The sequence below is a fragment of the Cryptomeria japonica genome, chromosome 1 (assembly GCF_030272615.1).
Source record: "Cryptomeria japonica chromosome 1, Sugi_1.0, whole genome shotgun sequence".
NCBI classification, from domain to species: Eukaryota; Viridiplantae; Streptophyta; class Pinopsida; order Cupressales; family Cupressaceae; genus Cryptomeria; species Cryptomeria japonica.
Window position 1 is genome coordinate 664,912,345 of NC_081405.1, and position 20,554 is coordinate 664,932,898.

General features: G+C 35.7%; 1 protein-coding gene across 2 annotated transcripts in view; it reads right to left on the reverse strand.

Moving 5' to 3' along the window:
• Positions 1–20,554, reverse strand: part of LOC131071969 (fanconi-associated nuclease 1 homolog) — a 102,659-nt gene that overhangs the window by 46,308 nt on the left and 35,797 nt on the right. Inside the window, exons 2-7 of one of the 2 annotated variants that reach the window (XM_058007961.2) lie at positions 15,880–16,108; positions 8,827–9,686; positions 8,620–8,724; positions 7,925–8,189; positions 7,768–7,830; positions 7,567–7,650 (exon numbers count right to left, since the gene is read on the reverse strand). In XM_058007961.2, the coding sequence (XP_057863944.2) occupies positions 7,567–7,650; positions 7,768–7,830; positions 7,925–8,189; positions 8,620–8,724; positions 8,827–9,686; positions 15,880–16,108 (1,606 nt within the window). The remainder of the gene's footprint in view (positions 1–7,566; positions 7,651–7,767; positions 7,831–7,924; positions 8,190–8,619; positions 8,725–8,826; positions 9,687–15,879; positions 16,109–20,554) is intronic. The other variant, XM_058007962.2, reaches the window with a different exon arrangement.

Below are 20,554 nucleotides of genomic sequence, written 5' to 3' on the forward strand. Positions count from 1 at the left end.
CAGAATGTTGAAGCACCAACTCCGGTTCACTGAGGCACCAACCTCAACAAGAAAAACTCAGAAAAAGTTTATCCTGAAACAGAACACCTCACCCTCATAATTCTGGGTTAGCAGAAAATCTTATGCTCCAATTCAATCACTCTTTCAAACACTATCTTCGATTTGAATCTTAATTTTCAAAACTCTCAACATACGCTGTATACTGAAGATGAAAACCTTTCCCAACACACACCACACAACCAGTTCGAATTTTTCTTGAACTGCTCTCACTACATAAACTCAAATCACAGCACCAGTACACTCATGTATTTGTATCTTGATACAAACACACTTCTGTAAAAACTTTCAAGAAACCCAATTCAAACCCAGTCTCGTGGCCATTTTCAAAAAACCGATACACCACTCAACTCTTCAAAAGAATCCATTGATTAACCTTCTGCTGCTGCATCATACAGAAGAATAAATGAACTTCACACCCAAACTAACACATCCTTTTCGGCAGATATATCAAAGCGTGAACTCCACACAAAAACATCTGGCAAAGTCTATGTCGTTTTTATATAAAAAGCACTATATCAAAACTTTAAACCCAAAACACCCTTGGCAAAAATTGTGCATAAACCACAAAATGCTTGATTGTCAAACATTTGAGAACACTTCATACGAACTGACCAAAACTTCAATACACTCAAGTCCCTTCATATGTTCACACGGCATACACTGAAATTATCGAAATAAAAAGAAGCACCCCAAATTGTATTTCTCAGAACTCCAAAACTTAACAACACATACTCAAAACATATTTATTTTAAAAGAAAAATATGATAGCTAAGCATACCATACAGATTTCCCAAACAAAACGAGCAATACTACCAACGACTTTACCAGAAAAATCATTTTTCATAGAGAATAGAGAAACTTTACTTGATGCTGAATCAAAAAGGTTCTACAATACTCAAGAAAAATCACATCTTTTTTACAACCCGCTTCTGACATTGCAGCATCTCCAATTGTAACGCCTTCTTCTGGGAATGAAACACGTAAAAATAAAGAAACTGCTCTGAGCAAAAGCGATGTAACTAATCATCAGAAAAAAAATGATTATAAAGATTAAGTCTTGGCATTATTAATTTAAGAAGAACAAAATCTGTCACCGCACCCAACTCTGTAAAAACTAGACAAATTTGCCTCCAGTCTGATCACCACGTCAGACATTTGCTTCAATGAAAAATACAGCCTGGACAATACTGTAACCGTACCCAAAGATAACTGATATTCAAGGAATGTTTTGCGAAATCCACTATATGCCAAAAATCCACTTGCCTTAAAAGCGACTGTCAAACCACTACTGACATCAACAGACAAACATAAAGTGAACAACACATGGCCGCAAACAAAGTGAAGATCTGAAATCACAAACACAGTGTTGGAGACATACAGACATACTTCACAAACTGCCAAGTGGATAACTTTCAACATTAGTACAAACAGCCCTAGAACATATTTGACATCAATGACAACAAGACTCACAAATGAAGGCAATTGTGGATTGGCCTACACCTTAGAAAGCGTCAGAAGTTTTTTTTTTTATGGGTCTTGCTGAGTATTACCGAAAATTTGTAGAAGGATTTTCTAGAATCACAGCACCAATCACTTCACTTCAGAAGAAAGTTAAAAAGTTTGAGTGGACTAAAGAGTGTGAACAAGCCTTCCACTTATTGAAGGAAAAGCTCACTACTGCTCCCATCCTAATTATACCACATCCAAATGGACAATTCACTGTAATAACTAATGCTTCAGGAGACGAAATAGCTGGAGTATTAATGCAGAATGGGCAGGTTGTAGCTTATGAATCTAGGAAATTGAAGCCCTATGAACTCAATTACACACCTCATGATTTGGAACTAACTGCTATTGTCCATGCATTGCGAATGTGGAGGCATTACCTATTGGGCAAATCTTTTGAGTTAAAAACAAACCATTCGGGACTTAAGTACATCCTCACTCAACCCAATCTTAATGCAAGACAAAGGAGATGGCTAGAATTCCTTAGTGAGTATGACTTTGGAATTGAATATTTAAAAGGAAAACAAAACAAAGTAGTTGACGCCCTCAGTAGGAGAAGGCATCTAGCAATCAGCCACCACTAGATCTAGTCTAAGACAACAAGTTATTCAACAACTACCAAGGGATGAGCATTATGATAGAGTGAAGCAAACTTTAAAGAAGGACCCTTTAGACCCTCATTTTGAAGGGTATGTATTGCAGTCTGATGGCTTATTAAGATACCAAGGGAGGATGTATATTCCTAATTTTGGAGATCTGAGAAAGTTAATTCTTGAAGAGGTCCACAATACACCATATTCGGTCACCCTAGAGTGACGAAGATGGTTGCATGATTGAAGTCCCTATACTTTTGGCCAAAGCTCAAGAAAGATGTCATAGCATTTGTGGCTCGATGTTTGGAATGCCAACGAATTAAAGCTAAGAATATGCATCCAGAGGGACTTTTATTTCCACACAACACACCAGAGTACAAATGGCAAGTAATTAGCATGGACTTCATACAAGGGTTGCCAATATCTAAGAATAAACATGATTGCATCTTAGTAGTTGTGGATAAGTTGACAAAAGTAGCACATTTTATTCCATGAAATCTCAAGGATGGATCATGGATCTTAGCCAAGAAGTTTGTTCAAGAAATTTTTCACTTACAAGGAGTGCCTGAAACCATCACATCTGATAGAGATACACGTTTCACCTCAAGATTTTGGCCAACATTGAATGCAGCATTGGGATCAAAGTTGAATTTTAGCTCAACTTATCATCCTCAGACTGATGGACAAACTAAGAGGGTGAATCAAGTGGTTGAAGATCTCCTTAGAATGTACTGTATGGACCAGCAATATAAATGGGAGGAATATCTACCATTGGTGGAATTCGCCTACAATAACTCTTACCATACATCCTTAGGAATGGCACCATTTGAGGCTCTTTATGGGCGGAAGTGTCACACACCCATTAGTTGGGACAGGATAGAGGATAGAATTGTGATTGGCCTGGACATGCTTAGAGAGATGGATGATCAGATGAGACTAATCAAAGAGAGATTGAAGGAGACAGTGGATAGACAAAAGAGCTATGCAGATACACAAATTTCTTAGACAGTTTTTTGTGGGAGATAAAGTTTTTTTGAGGGTTAGACCTCACAAAAGTTCCATTTCTTTTGGAAAATCTTCCAAGTTGGCACCGAGATATGTGGGTCCATTTGATGTATTGGAAGTGATTAACCCAGTTGCATACAGACTAGGTCTGCACCTGCTCTTGCTTGACTCCATGATGTTTTCCATGTTTCTTTTCTTAAACCTTATCATCCAGATATAGCTCATGTACTTGATTGGCATGCATTGCAAGTTCAAGACCCAAGGGTGGTGCTAGTGGAGCCCATCCGCATCCTTTATAGACGCAACATTAAGTTCCGTAATAGAGATCTTACTCAGTATAAGGTCCAATGGGACCAATATTCTATGGATAGTGCCACATGGGAGAGTGTCGATGAGATAGATTGCTCTTTTCCACATTTAACTATTTAGCTGGTTTCTTTGTTTGTTGTGATACACTACTTTCTGTTTACATACTGAGATATTTAAGTATTATGTATAGTGATGTTATGCTATGTGAGATACTTCTTGGATGTGATGCTTGAGTTGCATCAATATGATACTTATGTGTTTGGTGTTTGATTAAATAAGACATTGGGACGATGTCTCTTCCTAGTGAGAAGGGATGTCATATCTTGACTTTTATTTTGTGAAATATAATATTTAGTGGTAAATGTGAATAATTATTTGATGTGATTTAATTTTGCATATTTACGTTATAAATTTAATTTTTAATCATAAATGAAATGATGATGCAATATATGTAATTTTGTTTTGTTATGATTTGTGGATTAAGCTACTGCTGACAAATCGAGTGCAAGTGTGCAAGTAATGTCGAAGGCGAGAACATAGTTGAGGTAGATGTGTCTAGCTTCTTGATTGTAAGTGGTATGAGGGAATCGACGCACACACCACATCGTCATTCATATAGTTGCATTAAGTTTTGATTTTGTTGCATGATCTATGAAGTCAAAAAAGTAAGTTTGAAAAACTTAATGGTTATGATAGTCTAGTATAATGTTTAATTTTAAATGTGTCATTGATGTATTAGTGGTTAATAAATAATTGTATTATTTGGAAACCATATTGTTTATCTAATTAGAAATAATAAGATAAATACATAGTTTATAAGTATATAAAATATACAATTTTTTTTTTTGATGCCAAGGGTATCCCCGCAACCTAGCCCAACGAACAAGGCAAGTTGAGGCGAGACTAGTCCTTGGGGGTAGGATCCACAGCCCACAAGCAGTCCCCCCTCTTGAATGCAAGAAGGGAATCAAACCTGAGACCGATGGGGAGCAAACCAACTGCCCAAACCAACTCACCTACCCGTTCTGGTTATATAATATATACATTTTTTATCCTAATATATATAAATATATCATTTTATTATTAATATGAAAATTACATATTTCATTTATTAGTTTTCTAATAATATAATTATTATTTACAAATTAAATATTTATTATTTTTAACATTTAAAAAAAAAACTAAAATAATCATCATATTTTAATTATATTAAATAAAATAAAATATAAAATGAAATGGAATATTCTTAAAACTTAAAAGTAAGAAAGGAAGATAAAAGATAACGATTACGTGGTAAGGGAAGATATATCTTTTAGAAAAAAAGAAAACTAAAAAGTAGAAAGCTTACGTGGGGGGCTTATAAGGAAGGGATTAACTTGAGTTTTAAGGAAAAAAAGAGAAGAAAAACTTAGTTAATAAGACTTATAAAAAAACAGGAAGGCCCTACAAATTATTTTCATGGAAGTAGGAAATCGGTGGGCAAAATCAAAAGGAGAAGGAGATGGATAGTGGGATTGATGTTTATTGAGTGTTGTGCAAGTCAGGTATGGTTGTTCATAGAACTGAATTCTATTTGTGAGGAAAAGATCAGTGAAGTTTTTGTTTGAAAATAAGTGATATCATTTAGAAAGCAATAGAAACCATGCTTGAATATTATGTGTGTGAGAGATCCGTTTACTTCTTACAATTGCTTCCTTGACTTGCAAACATGCAAACAAAAAAATAAAAAACCATGCTTGAATATTATGTGCATGTGAGATCCGTTTACTTCTTACAATTGCTTCCTTAACTTGCAAACATGCAAACAAAAAAATAAACTTAGCATTACCAACATTTAAAAGACCTCTTTTTGTGCACAAATATATATGTCACTTCCTCAAACTATGAGAATTTAATTTGATAGCCACTGACAATTCTTATGCTCTAATTAACGTGAAGGTTCCATTATAGAGGTGTTTATTTCTTATTTCTCGTCCTTTAAATTATGTGATTGACTCATTTCCGGTGCAAATCATGGGCAACCTATAGAAAATAGTTTCACATATTTCTACATTTTCTTTAGCAATCAGAAGTAATGTCAACCGAGTTGTTTTCTTGTATAAATCTCAAAATTTTGAGTTCAACATCTTAGTGAGTATGGCAAATACTAGTATGAGGATAAAGGACCCTCTTATAATTGTTTTGAATATTTCCTTTTTGGTTTGGAATTATGATAAGCATATTCTTGCTCTGTTTTTTTTAGCATCCATGTATCTATATTATGGATACCTTCCTTTATTCACTATTATTCATGTGAGGCGTAGTGAAAAATAAGTCGCATGAAGTACTAAGACCTTTTTGACCATTCCTTATACGAGTCATTTCCTTCTTGTAAATATCATATGTTTTGAATCGAAAACATGTTCATATGATTTTATATATACATGAAAATACATATATATAAAATCATGTTTTCAGAGTTTAAACATTTGTTGACAATAGAATACATAGTTAATTATATGTGTGTGTGTACATATAACTCATATTGAATGTCTTGTATATGTTAAAATGATTGTAACTTTTTTCCTATGTCTGAAATTTCTTGATTTAACTATTATATAAAGCATGTATGAATATGGTCAGGAAACATTAAAAGAAATACAATTACTGAAACGAAAGGTGCATAAACAATTATGTTAAGGTAATGATGTGCATAGATCTGAAAATTGCAAGGAAAAGAATCAAGCATCTATGTAGAATTTGCATGTAGAATTAAATAGTCTTGTCACATGAAAGAAATATGCATTTGCATGAATTATTACATGGATGCCTGTTAGGAATGAATGCATTATTACAAAAAAAATAAAGAATAGAAATGTATGATGTGTTATTTTACTATGCATGTGTGTTTGGGAAAGCTTATCTTCTGGGATAGGGTGTCGAATGTGGATTTATAGAGGATGTGAACCTCTTTTTGGGTTCACATTTATATTAAATGTACTTTGGCCAAAGTCAGGGGTTCATTGGGATAGATGAACATTGCCTAGCAAAACTTAATTAATAAAGTCCTCTGCCACATCCTAATTGTTCACATAGCACATTCGAGTTAGGAGTTGCATGTAAATCAGGCTTGCACCAAGATTCCTTCCTGCTACTTATCTCCAGGTTGCCAGGCACTTCGAGCAGGGTCAGTAATTCTTTGTGTCAAGAAGAACTCTAAGGAATCTAAGGCTTTGTGGTTGGGTGGAAAAGTGCCCCAACTACATTCTCATCCCTCGATCAGCAGAAGACCAAGAGGTTAAAGGCGATTGAAGGCTCTTCATTGATATGTAACATGTACTATTTACTTATTGTACTTGTACTCAGAAATGGAAAGATAGATTCCATTATATGTATGTAAGATGTATCATTGTGCTCTCTTATGTAAAGGTACTAGTACCTGGATTTGTATGAATACATGGAATAATGATAAGATATCATTTTAATATACTTGAATTTTACTTATATATACAGCCTAGAAGCATGAAATAAAATTAGAATATCATATAGCATCATATAAACAACAAAACCACCACAAATATATAATCATAGCATCATGATCATACCATATGCTCTGGCTCTGACAAGATGGGTCTGGCTCTTGTGGGAGAGAGGAGAAAGTGAGCTAGAGAGAGGTCGAGGGGATAAAGGAAGGGTGATAGGGAGAGAGATAGGCCTAGAGTTTAAAGGCAAATAAAGTGAGTGAGATAGAGAGAGTGAGAAAATGTTGATTACTAGAATTTGACTAATTCTGAAAATTTATAAGATCTTCTAAAACCTAGATTTTGCATTATAATTCCTAGAGGTCAAGCATCCTACCAATATATGCACGAAATATAACTTAAAATATAAGCCACATTTCACTTAAATGTTATATTTCATGTATATATTTTGGGCGTCTGTGGAAGTCTCATTTCTATGGTTTTAATGGTCACTTTTAGGGTTCCCATGGTGTTGAAGTCAAACTGGGGGCCAAAAAAGGTTTAAATATTGCAGATTTTTTTTGTTTCTGGTACTTGGACATCTAGGTTTGCCTAGGTTCACCCAAGACGAAACAGGCCCCAAAATGGCGCACCCTGCTCAAACCCGCAGAAGAACCGAACCCAAATCTGAACCGGGTTCAAACTGGTCCCAGATCCAGCACCCCAAGGGAGGAACCCTGCAAAATAAATTGAAAGTGAACATGGAAGATAAAACAAAATGGATAGCTACAATGCATTTTAAACTTTTAACCATTGAATGAAATCCAAGGCAATTAAAGTAATAACATGACAACCTTTCCGTTGATAGAGCCGAATAAAAAGCCTTTGCGCATCACCTGACAAGGACTGAAAAGATTCTGGAAAAAGCTGATTCGAATTGTAAGTCTTTCCAGATGCTCAAAAACATTCAAAAAACTCACATGTAAGAAACTAACAATTGTAATTATATACCTAACAAAGACTTCTCATCATCAATCAACAAGTAAGAGTGATGTTGCAGTACAGTTTGAATCATTATTTTAAAGTTTCTTTGATACTTGGGAGTATCTGATGGAAAACTGTTCAATAGTTTAACTGTGTGAACAACTTTCATCCAAGAAGACTTGAGCAGCTTTTCTTTTTGAAAGTCTTCTTGATCACTGGTCTGTATCTTCTGACAAAAAAGCTTTATAGGTACTGGAGCAAAAGAATTATCTGGAATAGATGTGATGGTGCCCTGCAAAAGCATACTTCTGTTACAAGATTTGGTATTAACTATTATCAAATAAGCACGCTGCATGAACAGGAGAAAACATCTCTGGTACTATTACACCGACATTATCAGAAAAACCTAGTCATACTACCTGATTTATCTCCAATGCATAATGAACAGTAATTCAGTAAATATCAAAACAAAAAGAATCAAAGAATCTGACTCAGACACAAGATAGTCTTAATCATTCATGAGAGGCTTTACAAAATATGACATTTTATGTTACCTAATGAATTTGAACTTGGAGCCATTTCTTTTGACATGAAGAAAGGAATTCACTTCAAATAGAAAGCAATCATTGTTCCCCAAATTCACTGCCTTTTATCAAGAATCAAAAATGCTCTGCAAAAGAAACTGTACACTTTTTTCAGCCCATGATTAAGTAGTAGCCTACCTGGACCTCTAAGCTGCCATTATCAAGAAGAAGAGAAAGATGGAGAGCCAATTCTCGTGGAAGGTGACCAAGTGCAGGTCCACATTCAGAACCTTGATAAGTTACCTAGACAGGATGCAGCAGAACAACAGAAAAAAATCTCAAACTATATAATAATGACTTACATCTAATGTTCAAACCAACCCATAAATCAGAAGCAAATAGAACCTTGATGGCATTTTTATCCTTGGGATTCTGTAAATCTCTCATGACTGAAATACTTGCTCCCTGCTCCACCTTGCTTTCCCGGTTGAACTTGCGGCCAACAATAAATGTATCTAACATCCCAAGAAACAAATTGTTGGTGAAATTTTCAAGATTCATGTGCTCATTACGCATTCCATCTTGTGCATCCGAAGAACTAGCAATCATGTCTGTCTTTTCTAAGAGGGAAAATCTTGGACCACTTAAACTATCTTTTGAGGCATAAGCCCCATCTTCTTCATTTAAAGTAGATAACATGGTATCCAACCCATTGTACGCAGAAGCTCTGTCACAATTATAATTCATGGTCCAGGATTCATGAACCTTGCTACTTTCACCCAAGGTCTTTATACTCTCTACTGCTCTTTTAGCTGCCTTAAACCCTGCCAAATCATATACTTCTGTTTGATTATCTAATAGCATGTCCCTGTACCCTATATCTTCTTCACTGAGGATAGACGAAGTTTCCATAAGAATTTTGCTGCTAAAATCCTCAACAGCCATTCTCATTTCCATTGTCTTATCTAAATCAACACTCATGGATGTTTTTGAAGTAATGTACTTCATATTAGGTGAAATTTTTGAGTCACATTTTCTAGTACTTCCATTCAAACTAACAGTTTCTTTTTTAACATTGCTTACTGTTTTTGAGATAGGAGACAGCATTGCAGCATCTATAGCATCAGATACAAGTTTCTTGTCCATATTCTGTTTCTTGATATCTTTATCTGCACCACTCTTCTCTTTGGAATTTAATCCAACATTGAATTGAAGTAGCGTGCGCTGAGTAAGTTTTCTTTTAGATCCTCTCCTAAGGCAGATATCTGCAACAATGAAAGAAATAGCACTGAAGGATGTTCACAGTCCACATATATTAGTCCTGAAATATGTCCTGTATTTGCTCTTTAGGATAGATGCAACAAAGCATATAACATACACAGTACACAATTGCATATTAATGGTAAAAAGGAAAACACAAAAACTGAAAAAAGGCATAGAAAATCCCAGACAAAATCAGTATTGGGATAGCTAGTGAATCTATGACAGAGCATCAGAGAAAAAGATCTTGTCACAAATCTAAGCCAACCCTAGAAAATAGAACAGCCTATTTTGCCTACACCCTAAATTATTTGTTGACATAGCTTTATTGTTGGAAATATTGTTGTCATTAATATCAGAGGAGTGTAGATCACAATTGCTGTCATAGAAGAAAATCGCATGCCAAAGGCCAAAGGCCACTAATTGCTCCATTCAAAATCAAAATGGTGGCCGACTCTCTCTCAAGGCAGTGCTGAAATTAATAAATAAATGGCCAATTGTCATATCGAAAATTTATTTAAAATAAAGTGTGGACAACCTCATCTTTTGGAGAATTAATTAAATATTATCTGGGGCCTCTTTGCCATGGGCTGACCCCACTTAGTGTGGTTGTCCAACTTGGGAGAAATGAAATTAAAAAAAAACTATGACCAACTCCCTTGAGAAGGCGAACCCTATTGGGGGAAAAGGCATGATTAGGGATAAATAGAAGTTGAAATGGAGGGTGGAATGCAAGCAATTAATGCAATATCATTCAGATTTAGAGCAAAGTCCTCAAACCCTAAGGTTCAAACAAGCTCCTCTAAGCAGACAAGAACGAAAATAAAATCCAACATCTCATATGATTTCCAAATAACCCTTTTAATAGCCTCCAAAAGCTACGCCCTAATTAGGGTTTTCAAGTGGGAGCCCACTTTATGTTTTAATATTGAGTTCACTTAAAATAAATAAACCCATAATATTCACTTTTTATGGTCTTAATAAAATCTTTTATTCTTCCAGTTAGTTGCCTTTAAGACCCTTACCAAAGGCTCCACTTTTAGTATCTCGTATATTTGCCCTTTTTAAAATTTATTCCCATTTACTGGAAAAATCACTTTTATAACCTTTTTAAAGATCCTTCCTCATTATTTATTTTTCTCTCTCCTCCAAGCACTCACTCTCTCACTAAAGTCATGTATGCCTTTGAGAGCATTATACTTGGATTTAATGTAATTTTAAACTGGCGACCTAGAGGTAATAATACCTGTCAACTGAATCCACCATTGTTTACTCTAAAGTGCCCTCTAAAATAGGAGAAAAAAACCAATCCAATGTCCTCTATCTGTCCTTATCAGTCTACAAGGACTTCGTTAATAGATTGATCCTGATCTGTTGATGCTGGCTAAGAAGGGGACATTATAGGCTATGACGTGGATCAAGTTATAGTGAGATTTGCCAACAGTTTCCAAGCAAAAACAGCCAGAGTCTACGAAACGTATGCTTTGTGTTGCATGCAAAAATGCTACTAATATCTTTCATGTTTATAGCAGTTACAATCTTTCACTCCTCAAGGATAAGAACTCGACTAGGACTCGGCAAAAACTCGCCATGGATAAGAACTCAAACTTGGAAAAAACTTGCCAAACCTAAACAACTCGACTTGGCAAAAAACTTGGCAACTTAGAAACTTGCTTAAATTTCTTTAAAAATATAAATTTTTTTTGCAAAACTCAAAGAGAAAATATATCCAATGAATCCATAAATGAATAAAAAGTGTTTTCTATTAAATTTGACTCATTTGAATAAAAATTGAGTACCAAATCACATCATCATGTGAAATCTCGATACAATAGTTATCTGGTAACTATTATGAATTTATGATGATTGCCTTTCAGAATCATCATCATAAACTCATAAATTGCATATTACAACATTTGACATCTCCCTCTTCCCTAGTCTAATGAAAACTTGAGGAGGTTCTAATCTTTGCACTTTGTCATAGCTCCTCACTCAACATTGAAGGATGTGTTTGTGGCTCTAATTCGACAGAATCAATGAATACCTCCAATTTGTTGTCTAGCTTTATTGCGCAAGGCTGAAGGTTGTATTATATTTTGTAATAATAATAATGGCATTTGAATTTTTGATACTCATAGTATGATACTTCATCATTGATCAATGATATTATGATATTGATAAAGATAATTGTCTAACTGTCAATTTTGGTCTCCACTCCCAAACCCCCTCATTTTAATCAAATTTCTTATATAAGAGATCCCAATAACTAGTGGGGGTCTAGGAGTGGAGATCCCAATGGGGTCGATGGGCAACACCTACCATAGGGGTTTGGGGGCAACCCCCCCAATGAAGTTGAGGAGCAGCACCCCTCTAGGGTTAATTCCCCCAATGGGATAGAGGGCCAGCACCCCTCACAATGTCCAATGGCAAAGCCCTTGGCGCATTCCCTGCTATGATACAAGGCAGGGTTGAGGGCCAACACACCCACCACCAAGCCCAAATTAAGACCTTTGAAACCACACAAAACTTCTTGTCGCACACCGTTTCACAATTTTATCACTTACGACAGAAATTAGGTATTTGGCACATTTTTATGAAGCATATTTGCTCTCCAAGTGTTATGTGAAGAAGCATGAGAGACGTTCATGCATCTATAGGGCAAAACCATGAATTTTTTTACTATTTTTTTCCAAAAAAAATTGAGTTATTTTCATGTTTCGCACTTTAAAGTGTCTGGCAAGTTTTTTGTCAAACTCGTCGAGTTTTGGGCGAGTACTCATCAAAAAGTTGGCAAGTAAACATGGGAAAAAATCGTTTTGTATTTTACTTGGCAAGTATGCCATCTATGCTCCTCGGGGCCCTTTTTATAAAAGGCAACTAAGGTTTTTTGTGAGTCATTTTATAAATGGTGAAAGCCCAGATAACCCTGTTAGGGTTTCTAACCTCTTTTAAGGTGATATACCTTTTTCTTGGGACAACACCCCTTCAAAGGTCAACCTTTCAGGCGATACTGTTTTACTAAAATCTATTTAGATCAAGAGAAATTGTCAGTGGTGGGTATGTTGTGGGTAAAGCAATGAATGCAGAAAAGCTTTCAGTTTGGATGGGTCAAGCATTGCCTAATATTTATAGGCCTGAAATCTTGCAACAGGTTTCTTTCAGTTGGCTTTCACTTTTATTGAGGAAGAGGAACTTGTATGGAACAAAAGCCTGTGACTCATCAGTCATTCAGGTTTTCTACTATGCCCCTGGGAATCTTTTTCTGACCCTGATTGTGTTTCCCAACCTCCCACTGGTCTATAGAACTGAAGATATGATACAGCTACTTTCAGAAATAATGGAGAGTTTGTGTGTTTGGATATGCTGAATTATCTTCCTCTGGTAAGTTTGTGCAAACCTGTGTTTATGTAGATTTAACATAGCCAATCATTCATATGCTCAACACTGACCTATTTTGGCTTCAATATGTAAATTATGAAGGTATGCCATTGAGGAGTTTTAGATGTGACAAAGTGGATGACAGAAGAAGTGGATGCCATTCATCTGAATGAGCTCCCCTCCAACACATTGCGGTTTTGAAAAAATGGATACTCAAGAACAGAACCACAGATGTGGATTTTGTATGGAGGAATCACAATCATTTTTTAGTTGGAAGGCAAAAGCTAGTGAATAGTCCAAATATGGTAAAGGATGTTGATAAACAGAAAGTGTTTGGTGCTTGTTCTCTGGAGGTGTTTTCTTTTAATAGCAATATTTCTGTGGTGCTTGTTTGTTGCAGGCAAATCTTGGTGATATGGAAGAGAATGTATGCTTGCTGCATGATACATCTTTTAAACAGGATAGCACAAAAAGCATAAGAGGCATTCACTCCTCTAGTAATGGGTTAGCCATTATAGGTTCTTTCTTCATTATTTATGAATTTCTATTTTTTCTAGTATGAGAGAGGACCCCAATAGAAACCCCAAATAACTCATCAAAAAAGTTGAAAACAAAACAATTGTTCCAGGTTTTTATTGTCTCTAAGAACTCTGTTAGAACTCTTGACCAGTACAAACATGAGACTACTGTAATGTCCCCATTTTTGTGAGCATCAGAGTTCGAGGGATTAGCCTATTATTTGGACTCTCGTAGACTAACATTCAGGATAGAGAGTCTCAGTGGCAGTTCCACTTCTTCAGTTCAGTCTTGGTTTCAGTTCCAGGGCCTTTGCAATCAGTGTATGGGCTTAGTTGAGAGACTTACTATTTATAGTAAGTCATCAATCTGGCAGTTGTGATATTTTTAGTAAGGGCACCTGGACACATGGGGGTTATTCAGTGTTGACCCCAGCTTCTGACGGCACGTCAAAAGACTGAATATTGAGGGAGATATTAATATTTTAGTGGTTAAGTTATTTAATTAACTTATATGGATATTATAAAGTCATAAAGTGACTTAATTAAAATTATAAGCCACTTAAATATTATAAAGTGACTTTATAAAAAATTAAAAGGTCACTAAAACTATTAAAAGTGATTTTAAATCATTTAAATGTAAAAGTGTGTCCAAGATGAATTTAAACTATTGAAAAGTGATTTAAATACATTTAATGTATTTAAAATTGCATTTGGGCATACTTTCTTGGAATTTGTGCTTTTGGGGTTATAAGAGAATTGAAGGCAATTCAAATTCATATTATTGATTATTTGACATTGCTTGTATTTTCTCTGTGGATTGTTTGAGACAAGGGTTTCAAAGGATTTGCTATTGAAGAACGTTCATTCTTCATGGATCTATGATACTGACGCTGTGAAAGATCAGCTGAATTATTGCAAACTGAGAGGGCTTCACATAGAAGTTTTCAGGTGCTTCATCAAAGGTTATTTGTGTTAGTTATTTGTAGCTTTGGAATAGCGAAGGAGGCATTTCAGGTTAGACACCTCATTAGCAGCATAGCATCAATTCAATAACCAGCCGTACAAGTTTTCTTGTTAGCCGTACCATTTCAGCTTAGCACGTGGGGGTCCCAGATTGGGCGTTTTTGGCTAGAGGTTGAAACGCCTCCCTTTCTTGCAATTTAGAGGCACATTCGCCAATGCCTAGCTTTGACAGGTTGATTTGTCTACTTTCTGGCTTGGAGAAATTGCTTTCTAGACTTGTGCGGCCATTTTGGTCAGTTTCCCAATTTTGGCTGGCAAACACCAAATTTCTTCATTTAAAATAAGCTAAGGACCCACGAGTATGCAATTAGCAATAGGAATTATTGTATCAGGTATCTTATTCATAATATAGCTGCAGTTGCTCTCAATTTTAGTTCTATTTGGTTTTATGTGCATTTCTTGCCTAGCACATGTGTTATTTTATACTTTAAATTTGTTCAAAAACCTTGAAAATCCAAAAACACAACAACAATAGCATTTCAAGAGAGATAGAACCAGCAGGGTTCCTACAACTACTCTATCCTAAGTGAGATATAATAGTAACAACTTCAACCTTTCATTTCCAGAACCATGCAACCATTGGCACCATCAAGTTTCTTGAAAATCTTTTACTCCACTGAAATAAAACGGTAACAAATGAAAAAGAAGATATAAAATTTGTTGAATAATTTGTACTTTTTAGTAATTACTGTCTGAATGTAGATTAATCCTCTACCTCCTCCTCTCTACTTTTTCTCAATTAGATAGATATTTATCTAAAAACAAGTCCCATGAAGTATTTTATCTAATCTTGCAAATGGATTAAGGTTTTGTAAGTTTTGTCCCGGTCATGCTCCCTAAGATTGCTCCCTAAGATTGAATGCTAATTCAAGTATGATTCTTCTTTCTATTTGTATCCCAAGAAATGTATGTATTTCTCCATAAAGAATCATCTCTATTATTCCCATCAAAGATACTCAATAGTCTAGCTGGTCATTTGGTAAATTAAATGAATCATACCTCAAATATCTTACCACATAACACCATATTAGGTCAGCCTCAACTAAAGCATCGCCCTAATTCAGAATCATTTGGTGAGCACTGAGTCTAGCATGGACACCATTATGACCACTCACATCAGGAACATGTATCAAATGATATATCAACACAAATTGAATATATTGATAAAATGATGGGCATTTAAAAAATACTTTCCTTTCTGTTCTCATGCAGTAGCAGTGTTCTACAAGGTATTTATGCAACATAAGCATGACTATACAGTAAATAATGAATGCCATACCAAGATGTTCGTTTATGATTATGTGTCTTCCCTGTATGCTCTTTCCACAAACTGGACATAAAACCCAGTCTTTATCGTCAGTGTTACACACAGAACTCATATAATCACCTTCAACGTCTCCATTTAAATTTCCATGTGGAAATGAAGCCATTTTAATATTCACAAAATCATCTTTTACACATGCTGTATTTTCTGTATTCGAGTCTGTATCTGTTTGACCAGAAGCTACCTGAAAATTATTAAAAAAATAGTCAGATATTTTGATCATGGTTGTCGACAAGTTCCCACCACAAGCTTGAGCTTTGGTGAGGTTACAAAATCCTCGCCCCCTACATCCACCATGTGTGCAAGCAATCATATGGATGTTGTAAATTCAAGCACTGGTTAGTTTATAACATACACTTACCTCTAAATTAAAACTAGACACGAAAACAACGTCAAAGACATGATCATGACTAGTGAACAAATAACCAACCCATACAAACTATGGCATGAAACTCATATATGGACCAGAAAAAACATGGGAAAAAAGAATATGTAAAGTAACTTAAATAAAATATGGGAAAAACACATTCTCTTTTAATTCCCCACTGTATAATGATGATAGCAGAATTACCCAAACAATTTCAGTCATAACCTAACAAATAAAATATTAAATCAAGACTACCAAACCTGAAGAACTTGTATTCGTGATATTTTTCAGCACAAGAGCATGCAAAGTTGCCAATCTCAAGAACAAAATCATGATTCTGAAGCTAAGAACAAACTATATAGTAAAACTGGTAGTATAACCCTTTCAAATACTGCTTGAGAACAAAGAATCTGTAAGATGTGTACATTGAGTGAAGGAGAAGACATCCAACATTTTCTTCTAACAAGTGCACTAAATTAACTCTATTCATGAAATCTTAAATTCAGACAATCAAACAAGAGTATTGTAAAATTCTAAAACTAAATAGTCAGAGGCAAAAAACAAGTAAAACAGTTTTGATTGGTCTATAGACCACTCTGGTCTGTATATGCATATATATTGTTAGGGCTAAGAAACTAGATCTTGTACACCTTACGAATCCTAGGTCTAGTTCAGTTAATTTATATTATAATATGGTAAAATAATGTGTCCACATAGAAAAGGATGTCTCTCTTGGATGGAATCTCATTGTTGGTACTCTACCATATGTCATTGGCCTTATGACAATTGTAATAAATCATTGAATGGGGTGTTACTAGGTGTTTTATGGCTAGTGTCTTTGACCAACTGTTTACAACAGTTTGTAGAAGCTTGTATAAATGAAAAGTATTGTACCCACATGGAGTGCTTAAAAGTTACATTGGACACCCTTGGTCATGTTGGTGCGTGTTTTATGACACACCGAACACAGAATAAAGATGCCCAGAAGACACTCTATCCTCTCTTGAATAAATCACCACGTATGCTAAGATTGCAAATAAGATCATATGGCGATTCCAATGTTTACATTGCGATCTAGCGACTTTAATGCTGGATATAGCTCTTGTGGTGATGTATGCTAGTAATCCAAGGGGAACTTGAGAATTTCATTCACAATGAAGACTTTCAGCTTTATTTTTTCAGATTTTGGCTTTTGGACTTCAAAAAGGTAAAAAGGAAAAGGATTCAAGAATTCTATGCTACTCCTAGTAATTTAAGAGACGGTAATGATTGGGTGAAACTAATAACCACGCTTTGCTTCGCCAAATTGGAACAACTACACAAAGTAGGTGCAATCTTTAAGGGTTGTGCTTAAGGTTTTCATACTATGAATAATACCATCAAAATGAACAATATTTATCCAAAGCAAAAGTTAAACATCCACAAAATATGCTCAAGCTAACTTTGCACAATGAACAAAAAACATCTGTTCATCATAAGTATGAGCAACAATTTCACCAATCAATACTATCAAATCTTGCATTCGTTTAACTACTTTGTAAAGCAAATTCTACTCTAAGTTGAAGAAAATATGAAACTATGCAACCATATGATAACAATAGAGATTCAAAGCAATGCAAATGAACTTTTATTATCAAAGTAGTTCTTAGCAACAATTTCACATATCTCTCCCATACAAATGAGAGAAGAGGGGTATATATAGAGTTTCTGAAAACAAATGAAAGGCCCAGATCAAACAGAGAAAAACGGTTGAGATGAAAACATAAATATCCCAACTAGGGCTTGCAGTATTTATCCAATAATGAGCAACTAAAGGAAAAACAACTGTCACAGAGAGCTTTCTTCTAGAAGAATGCATCCTTATCCCCTTTTTGTGGCAGCATATTCGATGAACCTGGACACAAGAAGATTAACCTCTTCCATCATGACATGTGGCAGCATGTTTATCTTGAATTCCATTATGTCCAAGTCATCAGCATATGTGGCAAAAGCAATCTCCCATTCCAACTCCTATTTCTGAAAGGCATCCCTCATGGAAAAGAAAGTTGATGCCTTAGTCAAATTCTGCTTAAGGATTGGTCCTGTGACGGTGAAGAAATTCTCCTGAACTTTGATCCTCAGATTTTCCACGTGCATTTCATTTTCCTAAATTGTTTCTTTCCCAAGCATATCAACAGCCACAAGGAAAATCTTGTTTTGAATCTCTTTGATCGGCTCCTCAATTTTGACACCATAACTTTTACCTTTTCTAAGACTTCATTTCTTGCTATCAATGCCCAATACCATGTGTTGAAGTCATAGATATCTCCAGCTGCAATTACTTGTCCATCTATTAATTCCTGCATGGGAATTTCTTTCAAGACCTTTAAGCATGGGATTATTCTATCTTGAATGTCATGAAGATCTTCCCACACTTCCGACGTGTCCTGAATTCTAGAGAGCAATGAAGAAGTCTATTCATATGCCAACATCAATTTTTTCAAAAATGTGACAACTTCTTTACCGACCGCTGCTTGCCATCCATTCTTCAATCTCTTCAGCTATCACTTTCCCTTCTTCGAAGTCCCCAACTGTTTCCTGTGGAAGAGTCAAGAGTGGAGGAGTTGATGCATCTCCTTGATTAATGGGTTTGGTCAAGTGTTGGATATACTTCTTCAACTGCTCAACTTCCTTTTTGTACTCCCTTTTCTTTCCTATTTCCTTCTCCAACCTTGACTTGATGGAAGTGATTGAATTATCCAAGTCCTCAACTTCCTATCCCTTGGTGGTTGGACCCAAGTTAAAGTTGTTATTTCATACTCCTCAAGAGTAATATCTTATGTTGCCTTATCAAATTTTGGTACAGCAATTTGAACTGAATGACAACCTGTTTCGTCCCTTTGAATCGAAGAAAACCTCTTCGTTGTCATCTTTACTGCAACCTTTTCCAACTTGGCTAGGAAATCCGTTGTATCATCCTCTTGTTGAACTTCCACAAGTGCCTTTACTTTCATTCTCTCTTTTAACCAATCAAGAATTGTGGGCTGCTCAATGCCTTCGTCTTCTTGATTGCTTTCTTCACCTGGATGATCCTCAACTCCCCGAAGAGCGGAAATCATTCCCTCTTGGAATTCCCCATCTAAGATAACCATCTCCTCATTTTCTGATTCAATTATTTTTGTATTTGAAGGAGATGGTGGTTCTCAATCCTCCTGCTGAACTAACTCCACATTTCTTTCTTCATGAATTGGGGAAGGAATCTTCATCTCAGCTAATGGTTCATCCTCAGGAATTGATGTATTGTTTACATTTCTAGATGTGGCACTAATGGAGGAGTGAGATGGACCTGATTTTTGTTTCTTTCCAGTTGCTCCCTCATTTACAATTTTCTTTCCTTTTAACTTCGTAGAACTTTCAGCTGTTTCTTTTCTTTTCCTAGAATTTGCACTTTCCAGTGGCTCAAAACTTGAGATGCTTCTTCATGATTAGAAGAATATGACTCCATGGCGCCCATCAAATTGTAAGTAAGGGACATGTTTCTTTGTTTCAACACTTGGACTTGTTGATCAACCCACCATTGTGTATATTTGACAACTAGCCGCATCGGGGTGGCTAAATCTGCAAGTTAACGATCAGACCATCTTACCGGAGAGAGAGCTCTATTCTCATCATAACATGGCTGTGTGTATTCTCCATCATCCTCTAGTTGGTCAGGCACACAGAAAAGCTCAGTTGTTTTGATCAAATTTACAAGTAATCTTGACCATAGCCTTTTCCTAATATCAAATTCATCTACAACATTCGCCCAAAAGTCCTCAAGATCCATCATGTGCTTGTACTCTTCTCCATTTACCAATCCAATATGATTATGGGGATCGAAATTAGCTCTTGATCAATAGAAGATAAATGGATACCATTGCATCTCCAGCCTTGCACTTTCAATTGCTTGTGCTGTTGAACAGGATTCAATCATTTTTCCAATTAAAAATGGAATAGAAATTGCAGTCTTGTGCTTTGCTCTCTGGAAGCTTTCATATGTTTCCAATTGCCTCAGAACTTCACGCAATATCATTCTATTGGTGGGGTAAATTGGAAGTCTGTATGGACAACTGGTCAATCCCTGAACCCTTACATATGTGAATCTTGGATATTGAATGGACCAAGATCCAAATCTGCCTACCAAGTCCTTGGCTTCCTAAGTTAGTCTTTGATGAGTTCCTCGTTGCAGCATTCTAGTGATATACATTAAAAATGCATCATTCACTCGTTTGAAATGAGACTTCT